Below are 21,860 nucleotides of genomic sequence, written 5' to 3'. Positions count from 1 at the left end.
AACAGCACACATATGGTTTTTAAAGTAGCAAAAGGGAATGGAACTCACTTGGCAGTGCGAGAGATATTCAGATTTTGGCTGAGACCTTTGGACTGGGGTAAGGTGAGTGGGTTAGGAAAGTAATAACAAAGGTAGAGGAGATGCAGAGGAGCAACCATCTGTTGCTGACTTGGTTCCCAGAGGAGATAGGGGAAAGGCAGTATCTGATATTAAAGTGGCTTTCCATATTCTTTGTCTTTAACAGTATCTTTGCAAGGTGTGGTAATCAAGCATGCCCTTACACAGGATGAGACCTCCAGGTTATTCAGGAGTAACTCATTCTCTTAATTAGATCATGTTAAAGCAGACTTGTGACCTTTGGACATGCCACTACCTACACTGAGAGGTGCTGTGAAAACTTAGCTTCTGCCAATATGGTTTTAAAGGGAAATTTTATTTATTTATTTATTTATTTATTTATTTATTTATTTATTTATTTATTTATTTATTATTTATTTATTTATAGGATTGATCAGGGTCCTAACAACTGCCATAGAGTTCACCTTGCAAAGCACCCATTTTATCCTAGTGAACTGATCTCTGTCTCATGGCTTGCGGATTGTGGGGGTTGCCAGCATCGGAGGCAGGACCCGGCTCTCCTGCTTGTCGCAGGGCCTCTGCACACCATCGTGGAGCCAGCACAGACTGCCGGTGCTGGCAGCCATTCCCTTGCCCTCCTCTAGACCAGGGGTAGGGAACCTGCGGCTCTCCAGATGTTCAGGAACTACAATTCCCATCAGCCTCTGTCAGCATGGCCAATTGTAGTTCCTGAACATCTGGAGAGCCGCAGGTTCCCTACCCCTGCTCTAGACAACCAGGAGACCAGCCATTTCCACCCCCCCATTGTGTCTCTAAACACTCCTCTTTTTCTTAGCCCGCTCCACCCTCTGCCTGCTCACTGCCCATCTGGCTCAGTCGCTGCTCACTCGGCCTGCCCACCATTAGACCGGCCTACCTGCCAAGCAATAAAGCAAGGCTAGTCAGAATCTAGATAGGTGACAACCTCGTTAAGAAACTTCAAGGCTGCTAAGTAGAATAGAGTAGAATAGAGATCAAGATTCTTGATGTAATAACAATTGTAATCAATCAGACTGCGCTCTGCTAGTTTTTTCCTGCTTCTCGCAAACGTCCTATTATCTCTTGCGGCCAGAGATAGTCCAGGGGAGGTGGTGTCACACCACTTCCAAAGGAGCTTTGGGAGGTGCAGTAACCATCAGGGAGTAAAAACCCTGCTATGACCCTTAAAAGTTACATTGCACAAAATGACTTACATCATGTTTTTGCTGTGGCGTGAGACACAGTACTGCACCAGGGCATTCCTGTCTAAAACTCAGCAGCTCTACCCACAGGAACACCACCATCCTGCCCCTCTCTGCAGTGGTGTCTGCTTCAACACTGGCGTAGGTCCCCTGCAGTGCCCACTTCCAGGTTGGCCACCCACACGCTGACATAGATGCTCCTTATACTGAGGGGAGGACAAATGCACCATCATGGGCCTCCACTGCTCCCAAAAGTGGATTTTTGGGAGCCATCTGGATTGGGCCTTTAGCATTCTATCTTCCATCAATGAATACTCTTATATGTTCCTTTACGCTCCTCCACCACTATGATATTAACAATGTGTAACAGAAACTCAACTGCAGAGGCTTTGTCCCTTTGAAAAAAAAGCATAGCTGTGCAGCCACACACACACACTCCTTTTCTTTCACTTGCTGGCATAATTTATTCATCCCAAGAGGAAACAGTGCATTTGTTATTTGTTTGTGACTGGTTGCTTAAGTAATATATGAGCAGGTGCTCATTTCCAATTAAAAGAGAATAAAACATGAAAACCAAGGAAGTATGCAAGCTCTGGACAGTGCAGAAGCCTTGGCAGCATAAAGGCAATCCTTCCATCCAACAATCACTTTTTAATGAGAAGTTAAAACAATAGCAGCAAGAGTAAATTGTAGTTTTATCGGTAAATATTTGCTGTAGCATTTTATTTGAACTATCCTTTAATTAGTCAGTCACAAAAAATAAACTAGAGTAACAAAAGAAATGCAATTCCTATGTGAAAATCAAAACATCTGCCTTCCAAATTCTTTTGTTCTTCATGGTGTTCTGCTCTTCCATCACAATGTTTCTTCCGTTCTCTCATTTTGTCTGTTATCTTCACATGCCCCCACTATGGTAAACCCAGTTCAATCCTAACACGATGTGAAGATTTTTGGTTATCACAGTGTTAGCGTTGAATTTGGTTTGCCCTACTCCAGCCATTAGAGGTTAATGATTGCTGATTATACCAGGTTTTCATGTGAACATTAGCCTTTTCACCCTAGCCCCCAACCTGGTGGAATGCTCAGTCCAATGAGACCAAGGCATTGTGAGATTTAATGCAATTTTGCACAGCCTGTAAGACAGAGCTGTTCCACCAGGCAGATTGTCACGGGCTGGCTGCCAGGAAAGCCAATGAGGCTGGCTGAAGTTAGCAAACATCCACAGTCTTCATTTAACAGGCAAAATAGTCCTCAAAACTCCAGGCAAAGCAATGGTCAGAGCCCTGTTCTAGTGAAGCAAGAGGGCTCACCAGCCAACTGAGTAGCAAAAGTTCGAAACACAGAGAGCAAGTCCAGGAGCAGTCTGAGAGTCAGAATCCAGGGGTTGCACCGAGAAGCAGGCTTTGGTAGCACAGAGGCAGAGCAGCAGCAGGTCGAGGTACATGTTGCCTTCTGCAAAGAGTTCACTGCCGCACTCTCCCTCTTATTTGCTGTGGGGGAGGGGATTGCCCTAGCAAGTCTTGTATCATGGAGCTGATCCTGCGGGCTACTTACAGACTGCGCGCAGATGATCTAGTTGACCCTCGGCACTCAGCTAGCTCCAAACGCAGTCTTTGGCGGTGTTGCTCCAAGGGGAAAGGCAGGCTGGAAGGATTGCTTGCTTGAGGCACTGGAGGCAGGAACTGAGGATGCATCAGATTGTTGGTGAGCCAAGCAGATGGTCCTGGCACTGGACTGTCAGCGTGGGGTGGTGCTTCTGGGTTAGCTTGCTGCGCTTGCACTTCTCTCTGCTCTTCTATTGGTAGATTTAGGTGATCTGATGTTGCTTTGCTGACAGCCAACTCTTCCTCCTCATCTGAGCTGCAGTTGCTGTCACTCACAAAGCCAAGGAATGTTCCTTTGCTACTGGTGAAGAGATCAAGAGAGGGGGGTAGAGTGGTGCTTTCACTTTCAAACCCGTGAAACATCCCCTCACTCTCAGGCGGGGGGGGGGGCGGAGGTGAAGATGGAGGACTGGCCATGACACAGATAGTTGAGACAGCAACAATTGACCTCCCCCCCAGCACAACCCCTCTGTCTTTTCATCCCCTTTATCCAGATAATTTTTTTTGTTCAATTTGTCCTCCTTTAAGATGTAGTGGGGCTCAATGATTGGGATAATTCACCATCTTGGTTTGTAGAAGATGTATAGTTTTAATAGTTGTAACTGTTTTTAGATATTATCATTGTATTGATATTTAACATTGGAAACTGTCCCAAGCCTGAGAGGGGAGGGGCAGTCTAGAAATTTAATAAAATAAATAAATACAAACAATATAAGTACAAAAAAGGAGAGTGGGGAGAGGGTAGAATATCTTGGGTACACATTAGATGTTTCAAACAAATATTTTTGTCCAATAATGCTTTATGAACTTTAAAAAAAAACATGTCAGAATAATGACAAATTAGTAACACATATGAAAATACTGTCTGCTTCATTACTTTCCAAATGAAATACGCTGCAAATATTTTAGGAAGAGGCAACTGCAAATAGTTAAGGACTAATTTAATTAATAAAAAGGCAAAAAACCTTTTTCCCCATTTCTATTATTTTAAATAAAATGCACAGGCATTTACAGTTTACAACTAACAATGACTGGGGTGCTATGAAACAAATGAGTTCACAAAATTAATATTTTTAACTTCCCTTTGGTGAACTTTTAAAAGGCAGGGCATCCTGAGGAACAAAGTGTTAGAAGGGCTATCTTCCACAAACTGTTTTGAGAAGGCTTCACCCAAAAGAGATGTGAATGATTGCTGTTGATTTCCTCTCAAACTGCAGCTCCCTGTGCCACATTCCACTTTGTTTCTACACACAGGAATGGCTTTTTTAAAGTATATGGCACTCCAAGAAGGGAGAAAGGTGAAAGATCAATTTCCTAAATTAATTCTTTTTATGGTTCATATAGCCCAACAATAAGAAAAAAGAATATCTTAGAACATCAATATACTCCAACGTAGTCTCATCTCTGGATATTTAAATCCAGATATCAGGGACATGGACAGACAAGACATATATTTCTACAAACCTGAGAAAAGCCCAAGTAGGGGTGTGAGTGATGTAGAGGTTAGAATTTCAGACTAGGCTTTGGGAGACCCACATTTGAATCCCCACTCTTCGGTGGAAGCTCACTGGTGACTTTGGGCCAGGCACAAAGTCAGCCTAACCTACCTTACTTGTAAAATGGAGGAGAGGAGAATGGTGTAAGATTATTTAGGTCCCCATTGTGAAGAAAGGCATAATGTAAATGAATACCTGAAGATTGCGGGGGGGGGGGGGGGACAGATCAAAGATAGGTTATTTAGTGGGGAAAAAAGAGGCAAGTAAAGGGCTATGAGGGCTGCCAGGAAGAAAAAGAAGAAATACTGGGGGAGGGGAAAGGGAGATACCCTCTACAAGTCCCAGAAGGCCCCTCACTTGTTATTCTTATTATAAATAACTTGTTTATTCATTCATTCAATTTATGAGCCACCCTTCCCCATATAGGGTCACGGTATCATACAACAGCAAACAAAATGAGTAGAGTAATATCCCATGACACCAAGAAAGGGGAGGGTAATAAAAATCGTATCAACAAACCCCATTCACCATGCACATAGGTAAGGGGGGGGGTTCTCGGGTTTGAAACCCCCCCATTCATGTCCGAAGCTCCGCCCACCCGTTTGTGGGTTTAAAAAACATTTTAGTGCTTATTTCGGTTTGTGGCCTGCAGGGGGCGCATTGTTTGGGCTAGCAGCACCAAACTTTCAGGGATTGTTTGGGGGACTCTCCTGATGATACTACCCGGGTTTGGTGAGGTTTGGTTCAGGGGGTCCAAAGTTATGGACTCCCAAAGGGGGTGCCCCATCCTCCATTGTTTCCAATGGGAGCTAATAGAAGATGGGGGCTACACCTTTGAGGGTCCATAACTTTGGACACCCTGAACCAAACTTCACCAAACCTGGGAGGTATTATCAGGAGAGTCCCTTACTGATACCACCTCGGTTTTGTGAAGTTTGGTCCAGGGGGTCCAAAGCTATGGACTCCCAAAGGGGAGTGCCCCATCCCTCCATTGTTTTCAATGGGGAGCTAATAGAAGATGGGGTTGGTTGACCTTTGAGGGTCCATAACTTTGGACCCCCCTGAACCAAACTTCACTAGTCTCCTGGGTGGTACTCATTAGGAGAGACTCCTAAAGATACCCCTGAAAGTTCTGCGTGTGCTGCTTCTAGCTTAACAATGGCTCTGCACCCCCCCTGCCAGCAGGCACCCCCCCAACTTTTTTCCAGATTCTCTGTTTTAAATCCACCCTCTCAGCATGGATTTAAAGGGGAGAATCTGAGGTCCTCAGTTTAGAAGAAGAAGAAGAGTTTGGATTTATACTCCTCCCTTTCTCTTCTGTAGGAGACTCAAAGGCTTACAATCTTCCTTGCCCTTGCTTCCTCACAACAAACACCCTGTGAGGTGGGTGGGGCTGAGAGAGCTCCAAAAAAGCTGTGACTAGCCCAAGGTCACCCAGCTGGCATGTGTGGGAGTGCACAGGCTAATCTGAATTCCCCAGATAAGTCTTCACAGTTCAAGTGGCAGAGAGCAGGGAAACCCGGGTTCCCTCCAGATTAGAATGCACCTGCTCTTCACCACTACGCCACATTGAAAGTGATGCTGTTTCAGGGTGGGGGATAATCCACCCCAAAACAGCATCACTTTCAATGTTGTTTAACTAGGGGCCCCAGATTCTCCCTTTAAGGTGGATTTAAAAGGAGAATTTGGGCTCTCTAGTTTAAATGCCATTGAAAGTGATGGTGTTTGGGGGTGGATTCCAGCATCACAGCAGCTGCCCAGGGGGGGGGGCGCAAAACTCAGATTTTGCACCAGGCTCCATTTTCCATCTATGCCTCTGCCCAGAGGGGAGGGGCAGGGCAGGGGAGTCCGCCATCCCCGACCTCGGAGAGCTGCTTTTATAAGCGCTAGGCCAGGGGCGGGGCTTGGGAGGCATGGTCATGCGCTAGGGGCGGGTGGGGTGTGGCCCCACCCCCGAACCCCCCCCATAAAAAATCTATTCACACTGATCTAAAGGAAAGGAAGGATAGGGAAAGGACAGGAAAGGGAAGGGGAAGCAGAAACCAAACAGATGAAATACTGTTGCTGTCCTTAACCATAAGCCTGGCCAATAGGTGTGTGCATTCGAGAAAGTCAAACTGAGAAAATGGTGGTTTAAACTATAGCAGGAAATTCCAATCCCAAAAAAGCTGTAAAAACGTGACTTTGGGGAGGGATTATTTTCAGAACATCAACTACAGCAGTAGAAAGGGTAGAGAGAGCCCTCTAAAAAGAAAAAAGAAGCACTTTGAAACATTCATGCCAGGTTCTGCAAGTCTTTAAAGGGTAATCCCCCTTCTGCTCCATTATAGCCCATGGGGAAATCTTTGTGGGGCTCTGGAGTGCTTTTTAAAAAGTAGAGAGACCAAATTTGCAGCATAGATGCTAATGACTCTCCTTAGAAGAACCCCCAGTTTTACACAGATTGGGGTCAGGGGGTCCAATTTTATGGGCCTCCAGTTTTTCCTCCATTGTTTCCAAAGGAGGGTAGTTGGGGGTACCCACTTTGAGGGCCAATAAAATTGGACCCCTGATCCAATCTTCACCAAACTTGGTGGTTCTTCCAAGTAGAATCACCAGCACCTATGTTGAACATTTACTGCTTCTAACTTTTAAAAAAGAAATATTTTTAAAGGCTATAATGGAGCCTATTTTCTCAGATTCCCAAAATAACCCAGAGGAAAAACCCATGCAGGCTTGGGAATCCTAAACAATAAAACACTAAGGAATCGAATGTCGGGACAATGAACCCTCCACCAATGAGGGAGCAAGATTCATGAAGTGATTCTTGCTCTCTCAATGGTCAGAGTTCACTGGCCCAACATTTGATTCCCCATGCCCACAAACTGCCTGGCAGGCGAACAAGCCCTCCTGCCCTTCCCCCAACAACTCCCTCTGGCCCACGGATCAAGAGATTGTGGGCAAACAAGCCATCCTGCCCTTCCTCCACCCCTCTACCCTCCCTAGCTACAAACAAGCCCTCCCAGCTTCCCACTCCAGCAACCCTCCTGGCCCCAAACAAGCCTTCCCTGATCCCCACACCAACCACTCTGACTCCAAACAAGCCCTCCCTGCCTCCCTCCCCACCCACACCAACCACTTCCCTGATGACCTCACCCATCCCCCAAAGACAAGGAGGCAGGGGCGTACTACCCAGGGGGACATAAGGGTCAAATGTCCCCAAGCTGTGGCCATTTAGTCACATGGGGGGCAGAAAATCACCCCACACACCTCCTCCTCCCCCCCAGGTCCATTCACTGACTTCAAGATCTGGTGCAAAAAAAGTTGTTTGGTCATGGTGGGGGAGGGTGGCTGCCCATACTTGGGGGAGGGGTGGAAAACTCAGATTATGCACTGGGCTCCCTAGATACTCCTCTGCAAGGAGGACTTGTGGGCCAGCAACACATGGCCTCCAGCTGCTTCTGAGCCTGCCACCAGCCTTCCATTCCTCTGCCCTGCTACAGCCCCACTAAAACCCATTACAGGGGTAGTGCTTCCTTTTCGATTCTTGGTTAGGGCTCATTGCATCTCCCCCACAACAGACTTTGCTTCTAATTTTAGAATATTTGGGAATCCCCACATTTTTGGTCCAAAATAACCAAATCCAAATTTTGCCAACTTTTTTCACACCCCAGTGCCACATCTCCCCATTTACACATCTTTCCATTAAGCATTTAACATGTTTTTGTTCTCCATAATTATCATATGTTTACATACTTTCCTTCCATTTAATCACCAATCTTTTTAAATTTCTTCTTATTTTAGTAATTCTCTGGCCATGAAAATCATATTCTAGTCATAAGAGTAAATAGAAAGAGAACAACCTATTAATTAGATTCCTGCACTAATGCAAATTCCCAGAACATAAAATATCCCTGTTTTCCATATGTTATATGGGAACCCCTCAGTCCTGCCAACCTCCAGGTGGTGGCTGGAGATTTCCTGGAATTACAGTTGATTTACAGGTAACAGATATCGGTACACTTGGAGAAAATAGCCACTTAGGAAGGTGGGGGTCTATGGCATTATACTCCACTGAAGTCCCTCCGCTCTCCAAATTCCACACTTCTCAGATTCCATCCACAAAATCTCCAGGTATTTCTCAAACCAAAGCTGACAGCCCTACTTGGTCCCCACATTTCAGCGGGAGCATATGCTGTTAGAAACCCTTCCATCCAGACCCTGGTCAGGTCAGCTCAGCTGATGTCCAAGGAAAGTAAGTTCATACTTTCTCTGCCTCCAGCTCTGAAAACTGGCCTCACTGCTTCTCAGAGAAGTCCAGCAATACCTTTCCTAGAAACCTTTAAAGTTCATAAGAAGAAATGTTATGCATGCCCTACTTTACTAAGCAGTGAATAATTCTAACAATAGTGGATAGCTGAGTTTGTTCCCTTTCGACAACTGTACACATTTTGGGGTGCTGTGTGGTTTCCAGGCTGTATGGCCATGTTCTAGCAGCATTCTCTCCTGACGTTTCGCCTGCATCTGTGCCTGGTATCTTCAGAGGATCCTCTGAAGATGCCAGCCACAGATGCAGGCAAAATTTCAGGAGAGAATGCTGCTAGAACACGGCTATACAGCCCAGAAACCACACAGCACCCCAGTGATTCTGGCCCTGAAAGCCTTCGACAATACATTGTACACATTTTGTTCCTATTTAGTATTTCCTTTTTTTCCATATATAAAGAGCACAGGTTGAGTCAAAGATTCACCACTACAGAATATCCAATATAGTATATCCCTTCCAGATCTCAAAGAAAGATCTTGCAAACCCAAGGTGCTTCAGCCAACTCAGCACTCTCTACATACTACCCTCTGTATCGAAACACTGCCACTTCTCACACACAGAGGCACACATCTGGGGGGGTGTCACTTTTTCCAAGTCCTGACAGGTGCTTGGATAAAGCTGTTTCCTCACAATTAAGACCCACTGAGTAGATTTCCATAATAATTAAGAAACATTACCATTCCATTTAGCTGTGTTTTCCCCATGGCCAACCCATAAGATAAACTGACCCACAATAACCAGAATTCAAACTCATAATGTTATATTCAAAAAGAAGAATCATCAAAGTAGACTAGTTCACATCAATTCCCTGCCAATAACACAAGACCAATTTATTATGAATGAAAAAGCAACAGGGCAACAAAAGGAGAGGAAAGGAACATACAGAAAAATGAAATATAAACACAGTTCTAGCCTACATGCCTGATGAGCATCCCAGGATATTAAAAGAACTGGCAGAAGTAATCTCAGAACCACTTGCTATAATCTTTGAGAACTCCTGGAGAACAGGAGAAATCCCAGTGGACTGAAGGAGAGCTAATATTATCCCCATCTTCAAAAAGGGGAAAAAGAGGACCCTAATAATTACCGTCCAGACAGCCTGACATCAATACCAGGGAAGATTCTGGAGCAGATCATTAGACAGATGGTCTGCCAGCACTTAGAAGGGAATACTGTGATCACAAAAAGTCAGCATGGGTTTCTAAAAAACAAGTCATGCCAGACTAATCTTATCTCTTGTTTTGATAGAGAGACAAGCTTGGTAAATGAACGGAATGCTGTGGACGTAACATACCTAGATTTTAGTAAAGCTTTTGACAGGTGCCCCATAATATTCCTGCAAGTGAGCTAGTGAAATGTGGACTAGACAATGCTACTATTAGATGGATTTGTAATTTGTTGACTGATCGAACTCAAGGGGTGCTCATCAATGGCTCATTTTCATCCTGGAGAGAAGTGACTAGTGGGGTGCCACAGGGTTCTGTCCTGGGCTCAGTGCTATTCAATATTTTGATGGAATAGAGGGCATGCTAACCAAATTTGCAGATGACACCAAATTAGGAGGGGTAGCTAATACCCTGGAGGACAGGGGCAGGATTCAAAATGATCTGGACAGATTAGAAAGCTGGGTCAAAACAAACAAAATGAATTTCAACAGAGATAAATGTAAGATACTACACTTAGGCAGAAAAAACGAAATGCACAGATATAGGATGGGTAGCATCTGACTTGACAACACTACATTTGAAAGGGATCTGGGAGTCTTAGTAGACCATAAACTAAACATGAGTCAGCAGTGTGATGTGGCAGCCAAGAAAGCCAATGCAATTTTGGGCTGTGTTAATAGTATAGTGTCAAAATCGAGGGATGTATCTCTCTATTCTGCATTGGTTAGACCTCACCTGGAATATTATGTACAGTTCTGGGCATCGCAATTCAAGAAGGATATTGACAAGCTAGACCAGGTCCAGAGGAGGGCAACAAAAATGGTAAAAGGTCTGGAGTCCATGCCCAACAACGAAAGGCTTAGGGAGCTGAGTATGTTTAGTCTGGAGAAGCGTAGGTTAAGGTGGGACATGATAGCTATGTTTATATATCTGAAGGGATGCCATGTTGAAGAGGAAGCAAGCTTGTTTTCTGCTGCCTCAGAGACTAGGACACAGAGTAATGGATTCAAGGTGCAGGAAAAGAGATTCCACCTAAACATTAGGAAGAACTTTCTGACCCTCAGGGCTGTTTGACAATGGAATTCACTGTCTCAGAGAGTGCTGGAGTCTCCTCCTTTGGAGGTTTTTAAACAGAGGATGGATGAACATATGTCGGGAGTGCTTTGACTGTGTTCCCGCATTGCAGAGAGTTGTACTTGATGGCCCTTGTGGTCTCTTCCAACTCTATGATTCTACACTTTCCCAGGTTACAGATTGTGGCTTGGATTCTATGCAACATTTACAGAAGCTTCTAGTAGAGATCTTTCCTGCTTCCCCCTTTCCCCCAGCAACCACCTGTGAGTACTGAAATGTTAACGCCAGGAATTAAGGAATCCATATGAGTCCAAAGCTTCATGTAGTGGCTAGCTGCCGGGCAGAAGGTGAAGCAGGAGAAATTGCCCCTTCCCCTCATGTACCAGCAGAGCATCTGCAGCCAGCAGAAACAAACTTGTGCTCATGAAACTGAAGAATAAGATCAAAGACCCAAAAGTTGTTTTCTTCCACCACAGCATGTTTAGACAGCAGCAGACTAAGACCTCTTTGACCCCCCCCCCCAAAGTGCTTATTCAAGATGAAAGATTTAAGCTTCTTTGTAGGCAGTTTATTTAGTTGAGACCTACACTATTTACCATCAAGACTAAACACAACCCATGTCATGAATGATGATTCAAGTTATGGGACACAAGTTATGCTACTCCCTCCTAGGTTTGATGGAGCAGTCTTTGCTCCTTAGAAATTTTCACTGTAAAACAGATTAGTTCATCACAGTGCTAAGTATGCTTTTACTGAGGGTGAACGCTGCAGGGCAGATTCTCTGGCGAGGAAGAAACTAAACTAAGCCAATCAAAGCTAGACAATGTTCTTTGCAATTACAGCTTTCTTCCTTCTCTCAGACCTTTGCCTCTATCATTCTTTGCTCTCTGAGAGCTGTAACTCTGTTCCTGCTGTCTCTTCTGTTCCTTATTTTAGCCAACTTGTTTCTGAGTTCCTTATCCCTGTTTCTCTGTGTTTCTCTAAGGCTGGTTTCACTGAGGTTCTTGGTCAGCACAGAACTTCCCAGATTGGTTCTGCTTGAGCAATTAGAATGCTCAGGAGAATCACAACAGAAAATTACAGCATCTCATCCTACAGTTTGATGAAAACAGCAAACAGGCAGGTTTTTAGCCTTTGACAAAGATATGCATGCACATTTCCCCCCATCAAGTCACAACGGAGTTATGGTGACCCCGTAGGGTTTTCAAATCAAAGGTCATTCAAAGGTATTTTGCTGCTGCTTGCCTCCACATGACAATCCTCGTATTCCCTGGAGGACTCCCATCCAAATACTTGCTAAGGTTAGGGCTGAAAGTGTGTGACTGACCCAAGGTCACCCAGAAAGCTTCCATGGAGTGAGCGAGGATTTCCAGGTCCTAGTCCAACATCTTAACCACCAGACATGCCATTCTCATGTACATCATGTCTACAAACACATGTGTACTCTTTCTAAATGGACAAACAATGGGTGAACAAGTGGAAAGATTTGATTTCACTAAAGTGAACATTATTGTTGAATTGATAAAGGCAAAACATTTAATGTTCTCTTCTGGATTAAATTTGTTTCTTTACTATTTAGGATCAAATATAGCTTGAGATCCTAGAATAGAATAAGAAAATGCATAGTTGCATGCACATTTTGATACAATTTTCAAATGTATCAAGACTAGATTTATAAGTACTTCTATTGAATATATAGATAATCCCATAATCTAAGAAGGTATTACTGCATAGAGATAGATACCATCCAAGCTTTAAACCCCATTCAGTAAATCCATCCCAAAACGAAAACAGCTTTATCTGTCCATGATTTGCAGAGTTTGCTTGATTTTCTCCCCCCATAAGTAGCATATAGGTGGTCAATTTGTCTCAGGTATAATCTCAGTGATATAAGTCAAGATTTACACTATACTGGATTAAACGGTATTTAGAGTCATCTGAAGTAAAGTGATATATGTGCCCATATCCCAGAGATTCTCCACTGCAGGTTATACAGGCACAAAACGGTGAGTGTCTCTACGTTGCAAGAACCACAATAGCATTCTGCCTGACACCAGAATGCTAGTACAAAGGAGCTAATATGTTGCTACAAATGTGTTTACATACAATTCTAAGCCATTGCTTGTTCACCTTCACCTACATAAATTAATTTATTCTCTTAACATGAAGACTACAAAACCACTATTATATTATTTTTGCTCCTCCTTTTGTATGTGAGCGTCGGCAACTCCTTCAAATCTATGAAGTTTGATGGCAATGAATTATCGGTAGCTGTACCATAAACACAAGAACATTGTGGCCCACATTAGCACAACAGCCAGAATCTCCTCCAAGATTTCCTGTCCTCCAAGCTCTATGAAATGAAGAAAATAAAGAATGCCCCAAACTGTTAATGCTCCATAACGTAGCTTGCTCCAGATACACCAAAAGTCTTGAATAATCTTTATCATAGCTCTAACACGGTGAGTAAAATGCAGACATTGATTATTCATTGATTACCTCAAATATCGCAGGCGATCTTACCTCTCCCATCATTGCTGTGGGGAGGTCCTGATCAGCTGTTTGTTTCCACTACGCCTTTCATTTATTAGTGAGTGGTTCAAGAGATGATGTAGTATACTGGGTTTTGATCTTCTCCCTCTGGTGTTTTCAGCCAGTTGCAGGAGGGGAGACTTACTTATATAAGGAGCTAGCCCTACCTCCAAGCCAGACTGGCCAATCCAGGGTAGGACTATTAAAAAGATTCACCACTGATCCTTTTGGGTATAACACCAAATTGTAGCTCAGTGCCAGTCCTTGGTACAGTTGGCATGTACACATACACATCTGGAACATGCATAACATAATGCAAATACAAGAAGTGTAACTTGTACACTGGTAAGTTATACACATTGCATATTTATCAGTCTATCCCAGTAAAATAGTTGATGTTACTGGTGATCTAAAGTTACTGTATTATTATCTTAGTGGTATTAGTGTAGACTTTACATTTCAGTCCAACCTTTTAACTATAGGATACAAAGTTAAACAATGGTTGTTATCCTGTGTACAATTATTTGGGGGTAAGCTTGCATGCATATTATTGGATTGTAAAGTTATTCCTTTAAACTCTGACAGAACTTGTTCATTTAAGGTATTGTTATACTGTTAGTAGCATAACCACATTTACAAACATTGGTCTATTTGGAGTTGTTCCCAAGTAAGCATGCAAAGTTTTATAGGCTAAAAGTGCAAGACTATGGTGACTTACTCCAGTCTAAAACCAATAATTTGAATTGGTTTAAATTGGAATAACTTCAGAATGGATTGCACTGCAAATCAAAGAATTCTCTACCTAATTGTCAGCAAGTAATTTCATTTAAAAGACTAAAGTCTTCTAGAGGCATCTCCTCACTTTTTCATTTGGTCCAATTCTACAAATAGTTCCTAATTCTGTCGTACTGGATTTGGATTTATAAATTTCTATCAATGTAATTTCTATCAACAGATAAAAATAAAGCTGTGAGAAGATACTAGGGTATGTTATAGATTTGATATGATAAGCTTGTAGAAAGGGCAGTACTGTTAGAGTTAGGAAGTATGTTACACTAGGATCTGCTATGTCAGCCAACATACATGATCTTTAAAGAAAAGTTCAGAAAACTTATTCCTAAAACACTCAGTTTCCTTTAAAAAGGCACTTGCCTTTCATTTTGGTCCTCAATACACCATACTGAAAATCCTTGCTGAAAGAAGACATGTGCAGCAGAAAAGCAGCACAGAATCAGCACTTCTAGAATACTGTGTGAGTTCTTCTTCCCAAAGTTAATCACTCTTTGTAATCTTACTTACTTCTACAACTTCAACCAAAGTTTACTTATAAATGCTGGTTGTATTTATCCATCTCATTCTCTTAACACCCACTCCAAAATAAAGTCATTTATTGTATTGTAGACAGGGAATGTAACTCTTTCTGCCCTTCTGTTATTGTACTGCTGAATCTTGTGCTGTTTTAGATTACATCATTTGGCACTGTTTCAGTTTCCCATGCCACACGAGAGTTTGCTTTTGTATACTGATATGGGGCATAAGCTTAAAATATTTTATGCTTTGGGGAGGTTTACAAAAACACAGTTGTATCCTTTGTCACAAAGTCGGTTTCAAATGGGATGTAGTTATTCATTTTCTTAAGCAAATCTGCTACAAAACCCAGCAATACTCTTTTGTCTCCCTATGTGTATGCAGCACATTTCATATTTGGGGCTGGAGAGACAATGCAAATAATTACTTCCTCTAATACTCTAGTCAGAAAATTCTCACCCAAGATGTTACTGATCCAGTTCCTTAATGTTACAAATGACAGAAAAAACACACCCCATTGCTTTGAAATGCATAAACCAAGCACCTTTTTTAAAAATATAAAATATTCATTGCAGTCAGCCACAGCTGCAATTCTTCCCTAGTCCCAACACACTTAGTTCAGTCATATATTACTGCTGCAGGATTTATATTGGAAGGAAATCTACTGTACTCTACTTTAAAATCCCTCTTTAGAAACAGGAAGGAAAAGGCACCTTTGTACCTCCCCATTATAAATATGGAATGAAACAATGGCAAACTTAAGGACAGTGCTAATCACCACAATATTCCAACAAGCATTAATTTTCAGTGGATGACATTTTCAGACCATAAAATGTAGGTAGCCTTGAGGGATCTGTTTTGTCCAGATACATGCATTTTGAAATTGGTGTAAAAACTGTCACACACAAATATACACCGCTGGGAAACAAAATATGTCTGCAACACAGAAATATTATACATAGGAGGTTTAAATCCTTTGGATTTCATGCCACCCTTAAGAAGCCAACTTTGCTCTGCAACTGCTACAGATCAATTTTCTGCAGGGAACCAAACCCCAATGAAATAAATGGGACTGACACCCAAAACAGTGCAGACAGACTTGCAGCCTGAGGTGATTTTCTCCCTACACACCTGAAAGGAATACCACGTGTTGTGATTCCTCTTGCAGTATTCAGAGGGATACTTTAGGCTGAATCAGAAAGAGAGCCATTGGTATTCCACTGGGCTTGCAGCACTACAAGGAGTTCCAGCTGCAAATTCCTACTTGGCCAAAAACTCTTTGCGTTCTTCTCAAACTTTTAGGAGACGGGCTCATTTTCAAGCTGCCGAGTAGGGCTGTTGTGAGGATGAACGAAATGGCCAATGCGACGATCGCAGTCAAGCGCCCAGCAAGAAAAAAAGGGGCTCACCTGCTCCAATTTGTCTTTCCGCCTCAGCCAAACGCCGGCGCTGTAGTCCTGCTGCTTGACGGGGCTGTAGAAGTTGGCGGCCACTCTGGCCAGGCTGGGCGAGGGCTCCCGGGGTCTGCTCTTCAGCTTCATCTGCTCGAAGCCCTCATGGCGGGAAGAGGAGGCAAGCCAGTCGCTCCGACCTTCCATCTTGACATGACAAGGCAAAGTCCGGGCAAAAACCGGCGGCAAGCCGAAAGAAAGAAAAGCCCCTCAAGGAACCCGAAGGAGAAACCGGGAGGAAGAGGAGAGCCCCGAGGAAATGCGGCCTGGGTGGGGTTGGAAACAAAGGAAAGGGGTCGCGGGGGGAGGGCCACGCCAGTGAAAGGGAGGGGGCAAGGAGGCGCCACAGAGGTGGTGGCCGGGATCGCTTGTTGAGCTGCAGCCCGGCGCGAGCTCCCCGGCACAAAACCGGCTTCTTGCAGCACTGGCTGGGAGCGGGAGAGCGCCGGGCACACATCCGCGCGCCCAGAGAGGGAGGGGCGCACGCGGCCACGGGGAAGAAGGGGCGCGCTCCCTCCCCTGTTCCATTGATTCCGCCAGCCTGCGGGTTGGCGCAGTTGCCGGGCTGCGTCCATGCCCCGCTTTCCTGCATCAGCCCTCGCCTACGCAAAAAGAAAAAAGAAAGAAAGTTCAGCCGCGACCTTTCCGCTCTTCAGAAGCTTTGCCTCGGCTGCCAGAGGCTCTCTAACCCGACTTGCTGCCTCGATTCTAGCTGGCGAGCTCGCAGGAGGCAGCACAAAGGCAGAAGCAGCTGGTGCTGAGTGGAACTCTCTGGTGTCCATGGCACTTTCCTCGGCCCCTTCGCCCCGCCTGCAAGTCTCGGGCGCTGTCCGTCCCCTTGGTGCTGAAAAGTTGAATGGTGCCGTTGCTCGCTGGTGGGGGCCGAGTGCCATCACTGGAGGCAACTAATGAAGAGGCGAGGGAGGGGGGCTCTCTCTATCGAGGGCACTTTTGTCCTGCTCTTCCTCCCAGGGGTTCAGAGCACCTCCCAGGGTTCTGCCCTGCTCTGGTTCACCCTCGCAAGAACCCCCAAGGCAAGTTAGGTGTCTCAGCACCCTAAATTACCCAGGGAGCATTGTAGCAAGTGGAGCTTTAAAATCGCCTCTCCCAGATCCTCATTCAGCACTCTAAACCACTACACCACACTTCAATGTGTGTGCACGTGTATATATTATCTCCAATGTCCTGGAATCTCCTCCTAACCTCCAGAAGCTGGTACACTTCCAGCTTTAAGGAACAGTTTTGGCATTTGAATTTTGAAGTAGAATCACAGCTGTTAGCTGAAACTTGTTAAGCCAGGCAGGGGCATGCAGTAACCTGGGTGCCACCTATCTCATGCGGGGGGTGCAAAATGGCCCCCACAGACAGAAACCTTGTGCGGGCCTGCTGGGCGCTCCTTGGCCCGGCTGCACAAGAGGCCAAAGATGAGGCAGTGGGGCCACTTCTGAAAGAGGTTGAGCGGGGGGAGGGTGGCAGCAGCTGGCAGGTCTCAGCAAGCTGAGCGCCCGCCAGCTGCTGCCACACCCTCCCCAATGGCTAAACCTCCATTGGCGCTGGCCCTGTTGCTTCTGAAGACAAGCCAGCAGGGCCACTGTCGATGGAAGCTGAAGAGGGGCAGCAGCAGCTGGTGGGTTGCAGCAAACTGCGGGCTTGCCAGCTGCTCCTGCTCCTCCCCCCGCCCCCGCAGCTCAACCTCCATCGGCACCGGCCCTGTTGCCTCCGAAGATGAGGCAGCAGGGCCATCACTGATATAGGTTGTGCGGGAGGGGGGGGCAGCAGCTTGGCTCAAGTGGGGCATGAGCGGGTGGGGGAAGCCTGAAGCAGGTGTTGCCCCTGGGCACCATTTCCCACCAATACACCTTTGAACCAGGGGGAGGGGAGGGGAGGGGAGTGGCGTGGAAGGCACATTGGATGAGTTCTGATGCACGTTTTTAAGAGTCTGCTGTTTTCCATTGGGGTTTGCTTGTACATCTTTAAATATGTTTGTCATCATTCATAAAATAAAGACATTATAGATCTGCAGTCCAAAGGAAATCCCCAGTCTCTCATTCAAAGGAAACCAACCCCTTCAGCACTGCCTGGGGTCTTCTCTCAGCTGTGGGAAGGGAAGTAATCATTCTCCCAACAAATGTGTTTCTAGAAAGAGAGGGCCTGTACATCACAGCTTGTGTTGGAGGTATATTTCCCTCAGGGTTTGCAACTGCATTTGCTGCATCTCCTGCTATAATTTCACCTCCATCTGTCTGGTTTTCAAATCCATCTGGGAACTCCCATCATTAACAATGTGATGAATTTTTGTCACAAATCTTGGACAGGATGGTTCAATCAGTCAACTCATGACTGACCAAAGTTGCCCATCTTCTCAGACTACTTGAAGAAACTCTGGAAGAACAGGGGAGGGGCACAGCCAGAGTGCCAAATGTTATCCAGGGCAAGTGGTTTTTCACATAAAGTGTCATGTTATGAAGCAATTCCGTGAAGTGACAGTAAAGTGGATGTTCAGGCCTGGGTTTAGTATCTAGCTAATCATCACAATATCTACACATCATGTCAAATTCTGCATGAATCAAAATCATCTTATATTCTCTTAGCATGGCCTTTATCCCCTGCCTTATGAAATATTGGATTTCATATTATTTCTTATACTATGTTCCACAAAATGCCAGTTTCCATGTTTGTATGGGTGGATAGCAGAGTGTCCAAGCTGAAAGCAAGCCTAAGGCAAAACAGTCTGTTTGCAGAGATTAGATCTATGAGTTACTCCAGTGATTCAATCTAGACGCCTTATAACAAGGACATGCATCTTTGATTATCCACCCTGCCAGAATACTCCGTCAACAAAACGGAATCTGTAGAACTCCTGAACACCACACCTCGCTAAGCTGTTTTTTTTAAGCCCCTGATACTGTGCGGTGAAAAAACATTTCTCCAAACAATTGCCTCTTCCATACATTTCCCCCACCTCTCAGATATGATCTCCCTAACAACAAGATCCCTTCCTGATTCACTCAAGCCTCAGCCAAATTTGAATACTTAAGGCAAAGACTTTAGGAAGCACCTCTGCATAAACCATTCAAGGTATCCCTGATATAATCTAGGACCAATTGACCCCATTGTCCCGGGGAGTAGAGACAATAGATAGCTGCTAATTAGCTCAACCCCACAAGTCCAGCAAGGAAACCCCAAGCAGTTGCAAAGAAACGAAACCTAAATTTGAATTTTCCACCTTACCTGCACAAAGGGGTGTAAAAGTTCTGCTCACCAGAGCCTCAGTGCTCATTTCTAACCTGAACCTCCCTTGGTCAAGTTGGTGTGAGACACAATATATCGTTCTTCGCTTGGGTCCCTATGCTGGCATAGAGATCCTTGCCTTCTTCTGGAACTTCTCTGCAGATTTTAGGTAACGTATAAGTTCCCTGCTTCCCCAACTCCCATTCTATCCAACTCCCAACCTATCTTTTCCTCCCTGTTTATATACTTAGGAACTGTGTGTATGTGCCTTAACGTCTCACTTTGTGATTGTTTGCAACCAAAACTTATATAAAAATATTTAAACTGCAATTTTGTCTTTTGTGAATTCTCTGTGGATACGTTTCAAGCTGTTTCTGGTGTAGTTGTCTAAAAAGATCCCCTTTCAGCCTACCTCTTGCATTTCCAAGCCGAGTAATTCCCCATTGCTATATAAAAATAAGTTCTTATACTGTTAAGCTGGGTAACAATTCTCATACTCTTTCTTCATTGTGAATGAGTGGAAAATTGAATGGCTATCTGTTGCAATACTACTGTCACTGTTTTCTTTTTGTTTCTTGGGGAAGGGCAGGAGGGAGTTTATGCTTTTAGCTGCTATGGGACTGTCAGAAGTTCACCAAATGACATTTTCTGCTAGTACTGAGCAACAGTGATATGGAAGGTTTTGTGTGCTTAAATTGTGCCTGGCATGCCATTATTAAAGGCACAGAGTCACTGACAGCAAAGTAGGCTGGCAACACTAACAAGTCATGGGGCCAGATTGAATGCCCTAGGGAAGCAGAAATTAGACTAAATTGGAATGTCAGCTTGACTGGAAGGAAAGGAGTGAGAGGCTGTAGCTTGCAGCAGGGGCATACTGCCCACGGAGGCAGGGGGGTCAAATCATCCCAGGCGCACCGGTGGGAGGGAGCAAAATTGCCCCCCTCCTCCCCCATGCTGACCCAGCTTGGAAGAGATGGGTCAGTACAAGGGAGGCACCTAAAGACAGAGCCAGCCTACTGCCAGGAGCCAGCCTGCAACTTTGGCACACGACCAAGCTGCCTCCTTCCCTTCCCAGGCCTTTGGGGACAGGGCTCGGGGGTGGAGGCATGGGCAGCTTGGTCAGGCACCATGGTGGCAGGGCCAGTCCTGGGGAGGGCAAAAGCTGACCTGCAGGGAGATAGGGGGTGGCTTGGGGGGCAGTTCAGATGGACATCATGGCAGCAGGTTAGCCCAGGAGCCAGCCTGTCACTGTGGTGCCCATCCAAGACCCATCCCAAGCACAGGGGTGTGGGGCACCCAGAGCAGGTGTTGTCCCAAGGTGCCATTTCCCCCCATATGCCTCTGGCTTGTAGTAGGATCGAAACCATGAAATCCAGCCACTGTTTTAGTTTCTTCCAAATACCAGTTTCAAGTGGCTTTTCAAATCCTCTCAACAGCTCCTTATTGTCACCTGTCATTCATTCTTCTCACATTGATCTTTTTCATAGCTCTAAGGCTTCTTCTGTTTTCCTTATCATCTTTAGCTTGGCTTACTCAATTGGCAGCAGTTTAGACTCACTGAGTTTTATTTCTTAATTTGTGATAGAATTTTTCCTGTACATTCCAAAACAATGAAACAAAGGTTCAGCAATACATTTCTGCCAAGGAGATTTTGTACAGTGCTGAAGATATCATTGTTAGGAGCATTCTATGGCTAAGCCTGACAAAAATGTTGAGCAGTGTAGTTTTGGGGAGAGAAGGTAGCATGGTATAGCCCAGTGATGGGCAACCTTTTGAACTTGGTGTGTCAAAATTCATTTAAAAAAAACCGAGCATAACTCGGGTGGTGTGTCACTTCGAGAAAAAAACCATAATTTCGCGATATTTATAGTTTAAATAACAAATAAAATAACAAAAAATTATAATTGTAATATATAACGGTATTTAATAAACCAAAAACTAATTATTTAACTTACCTGCTTAGTGACTTCTTTGTTCATCTGTCAGTTGGTTTCTTTTGTTGGTCTTGATATTATTTAACTTGTGTGGGGTGCCGTGAACTAAGATAAGTGAGAGGGAGGGGGAATTCTTTAACTAACCTGCCTATTAGTGACTTTTTTGTTGCTGAATTTCATTGGCTAAATCTTCAATTGAAGGTTGGTATTTTGTACACTTCAAGCCCTCTCCCAGCCTCCCCCTCACATCTCAGTAATGATGGTCAATGACCTCTTGCTGGGCTCTTTTCTCTGCTCACTGCCTCCTTCTCAGCTTGTTCTTTCTCTGCTGCTTTTCCCCAGCTATTCCCCAGCAATTTCTTTATCAGTGTTGTCCATGTTACTAACATCTTTCTTCATTTTAATTGGACTTTGTTTGGTTATATTTATTTCTACAAGAAGACTCTTCAGCTTCATTGCC

General features: G+C 44.6%; 1 protein-coding gene across 1 annotated transcript in view; it reads right to left on the bottom strand.

Moving 5' to 3' along the window:
* PLD5 (phospholipase D family member 5) overlaps positions 1 to 16,382 on the bottom strand; it is a 133,246-nt gene extending 116,864 nt beyond the window's left edge. The window contains exon 1 of the mRNA XM_048485287.1: positions 16,194 to 16,382. Within this exon, the coding sequence (XP_048341244.1) occupies positions 16,194 to 16,382 (189 nt within the window). The remainder of the gene's footprint in view (positions 1 to 16,193) is intronic.
* Positions 16,383 to 21,860: the final 5,478 nt, after the last annotated feature.

Source organism: Sphaerodactylus townsendi, linkage group LG01, assembly GCF_021028975.2.
Source record: "Sphaerodactylus townsendi isolate TG3544 linkage group LG01, MPM_Stown_v2.3, whole genome shotgun sequence".
NCBI classification, from domain to species: Eukaryota; Metazoa; Chordata; class Lepidosauria; order Squamata; family Sphaerodactylidae; genus Sphaerodactylus; species Sphaerodactylus townsendi.
The sequence above is the reverse complement of the archived record's forward strand: the minus strand, read 5'-3'. Positions and strand labels throughout refer to the sequence as shown.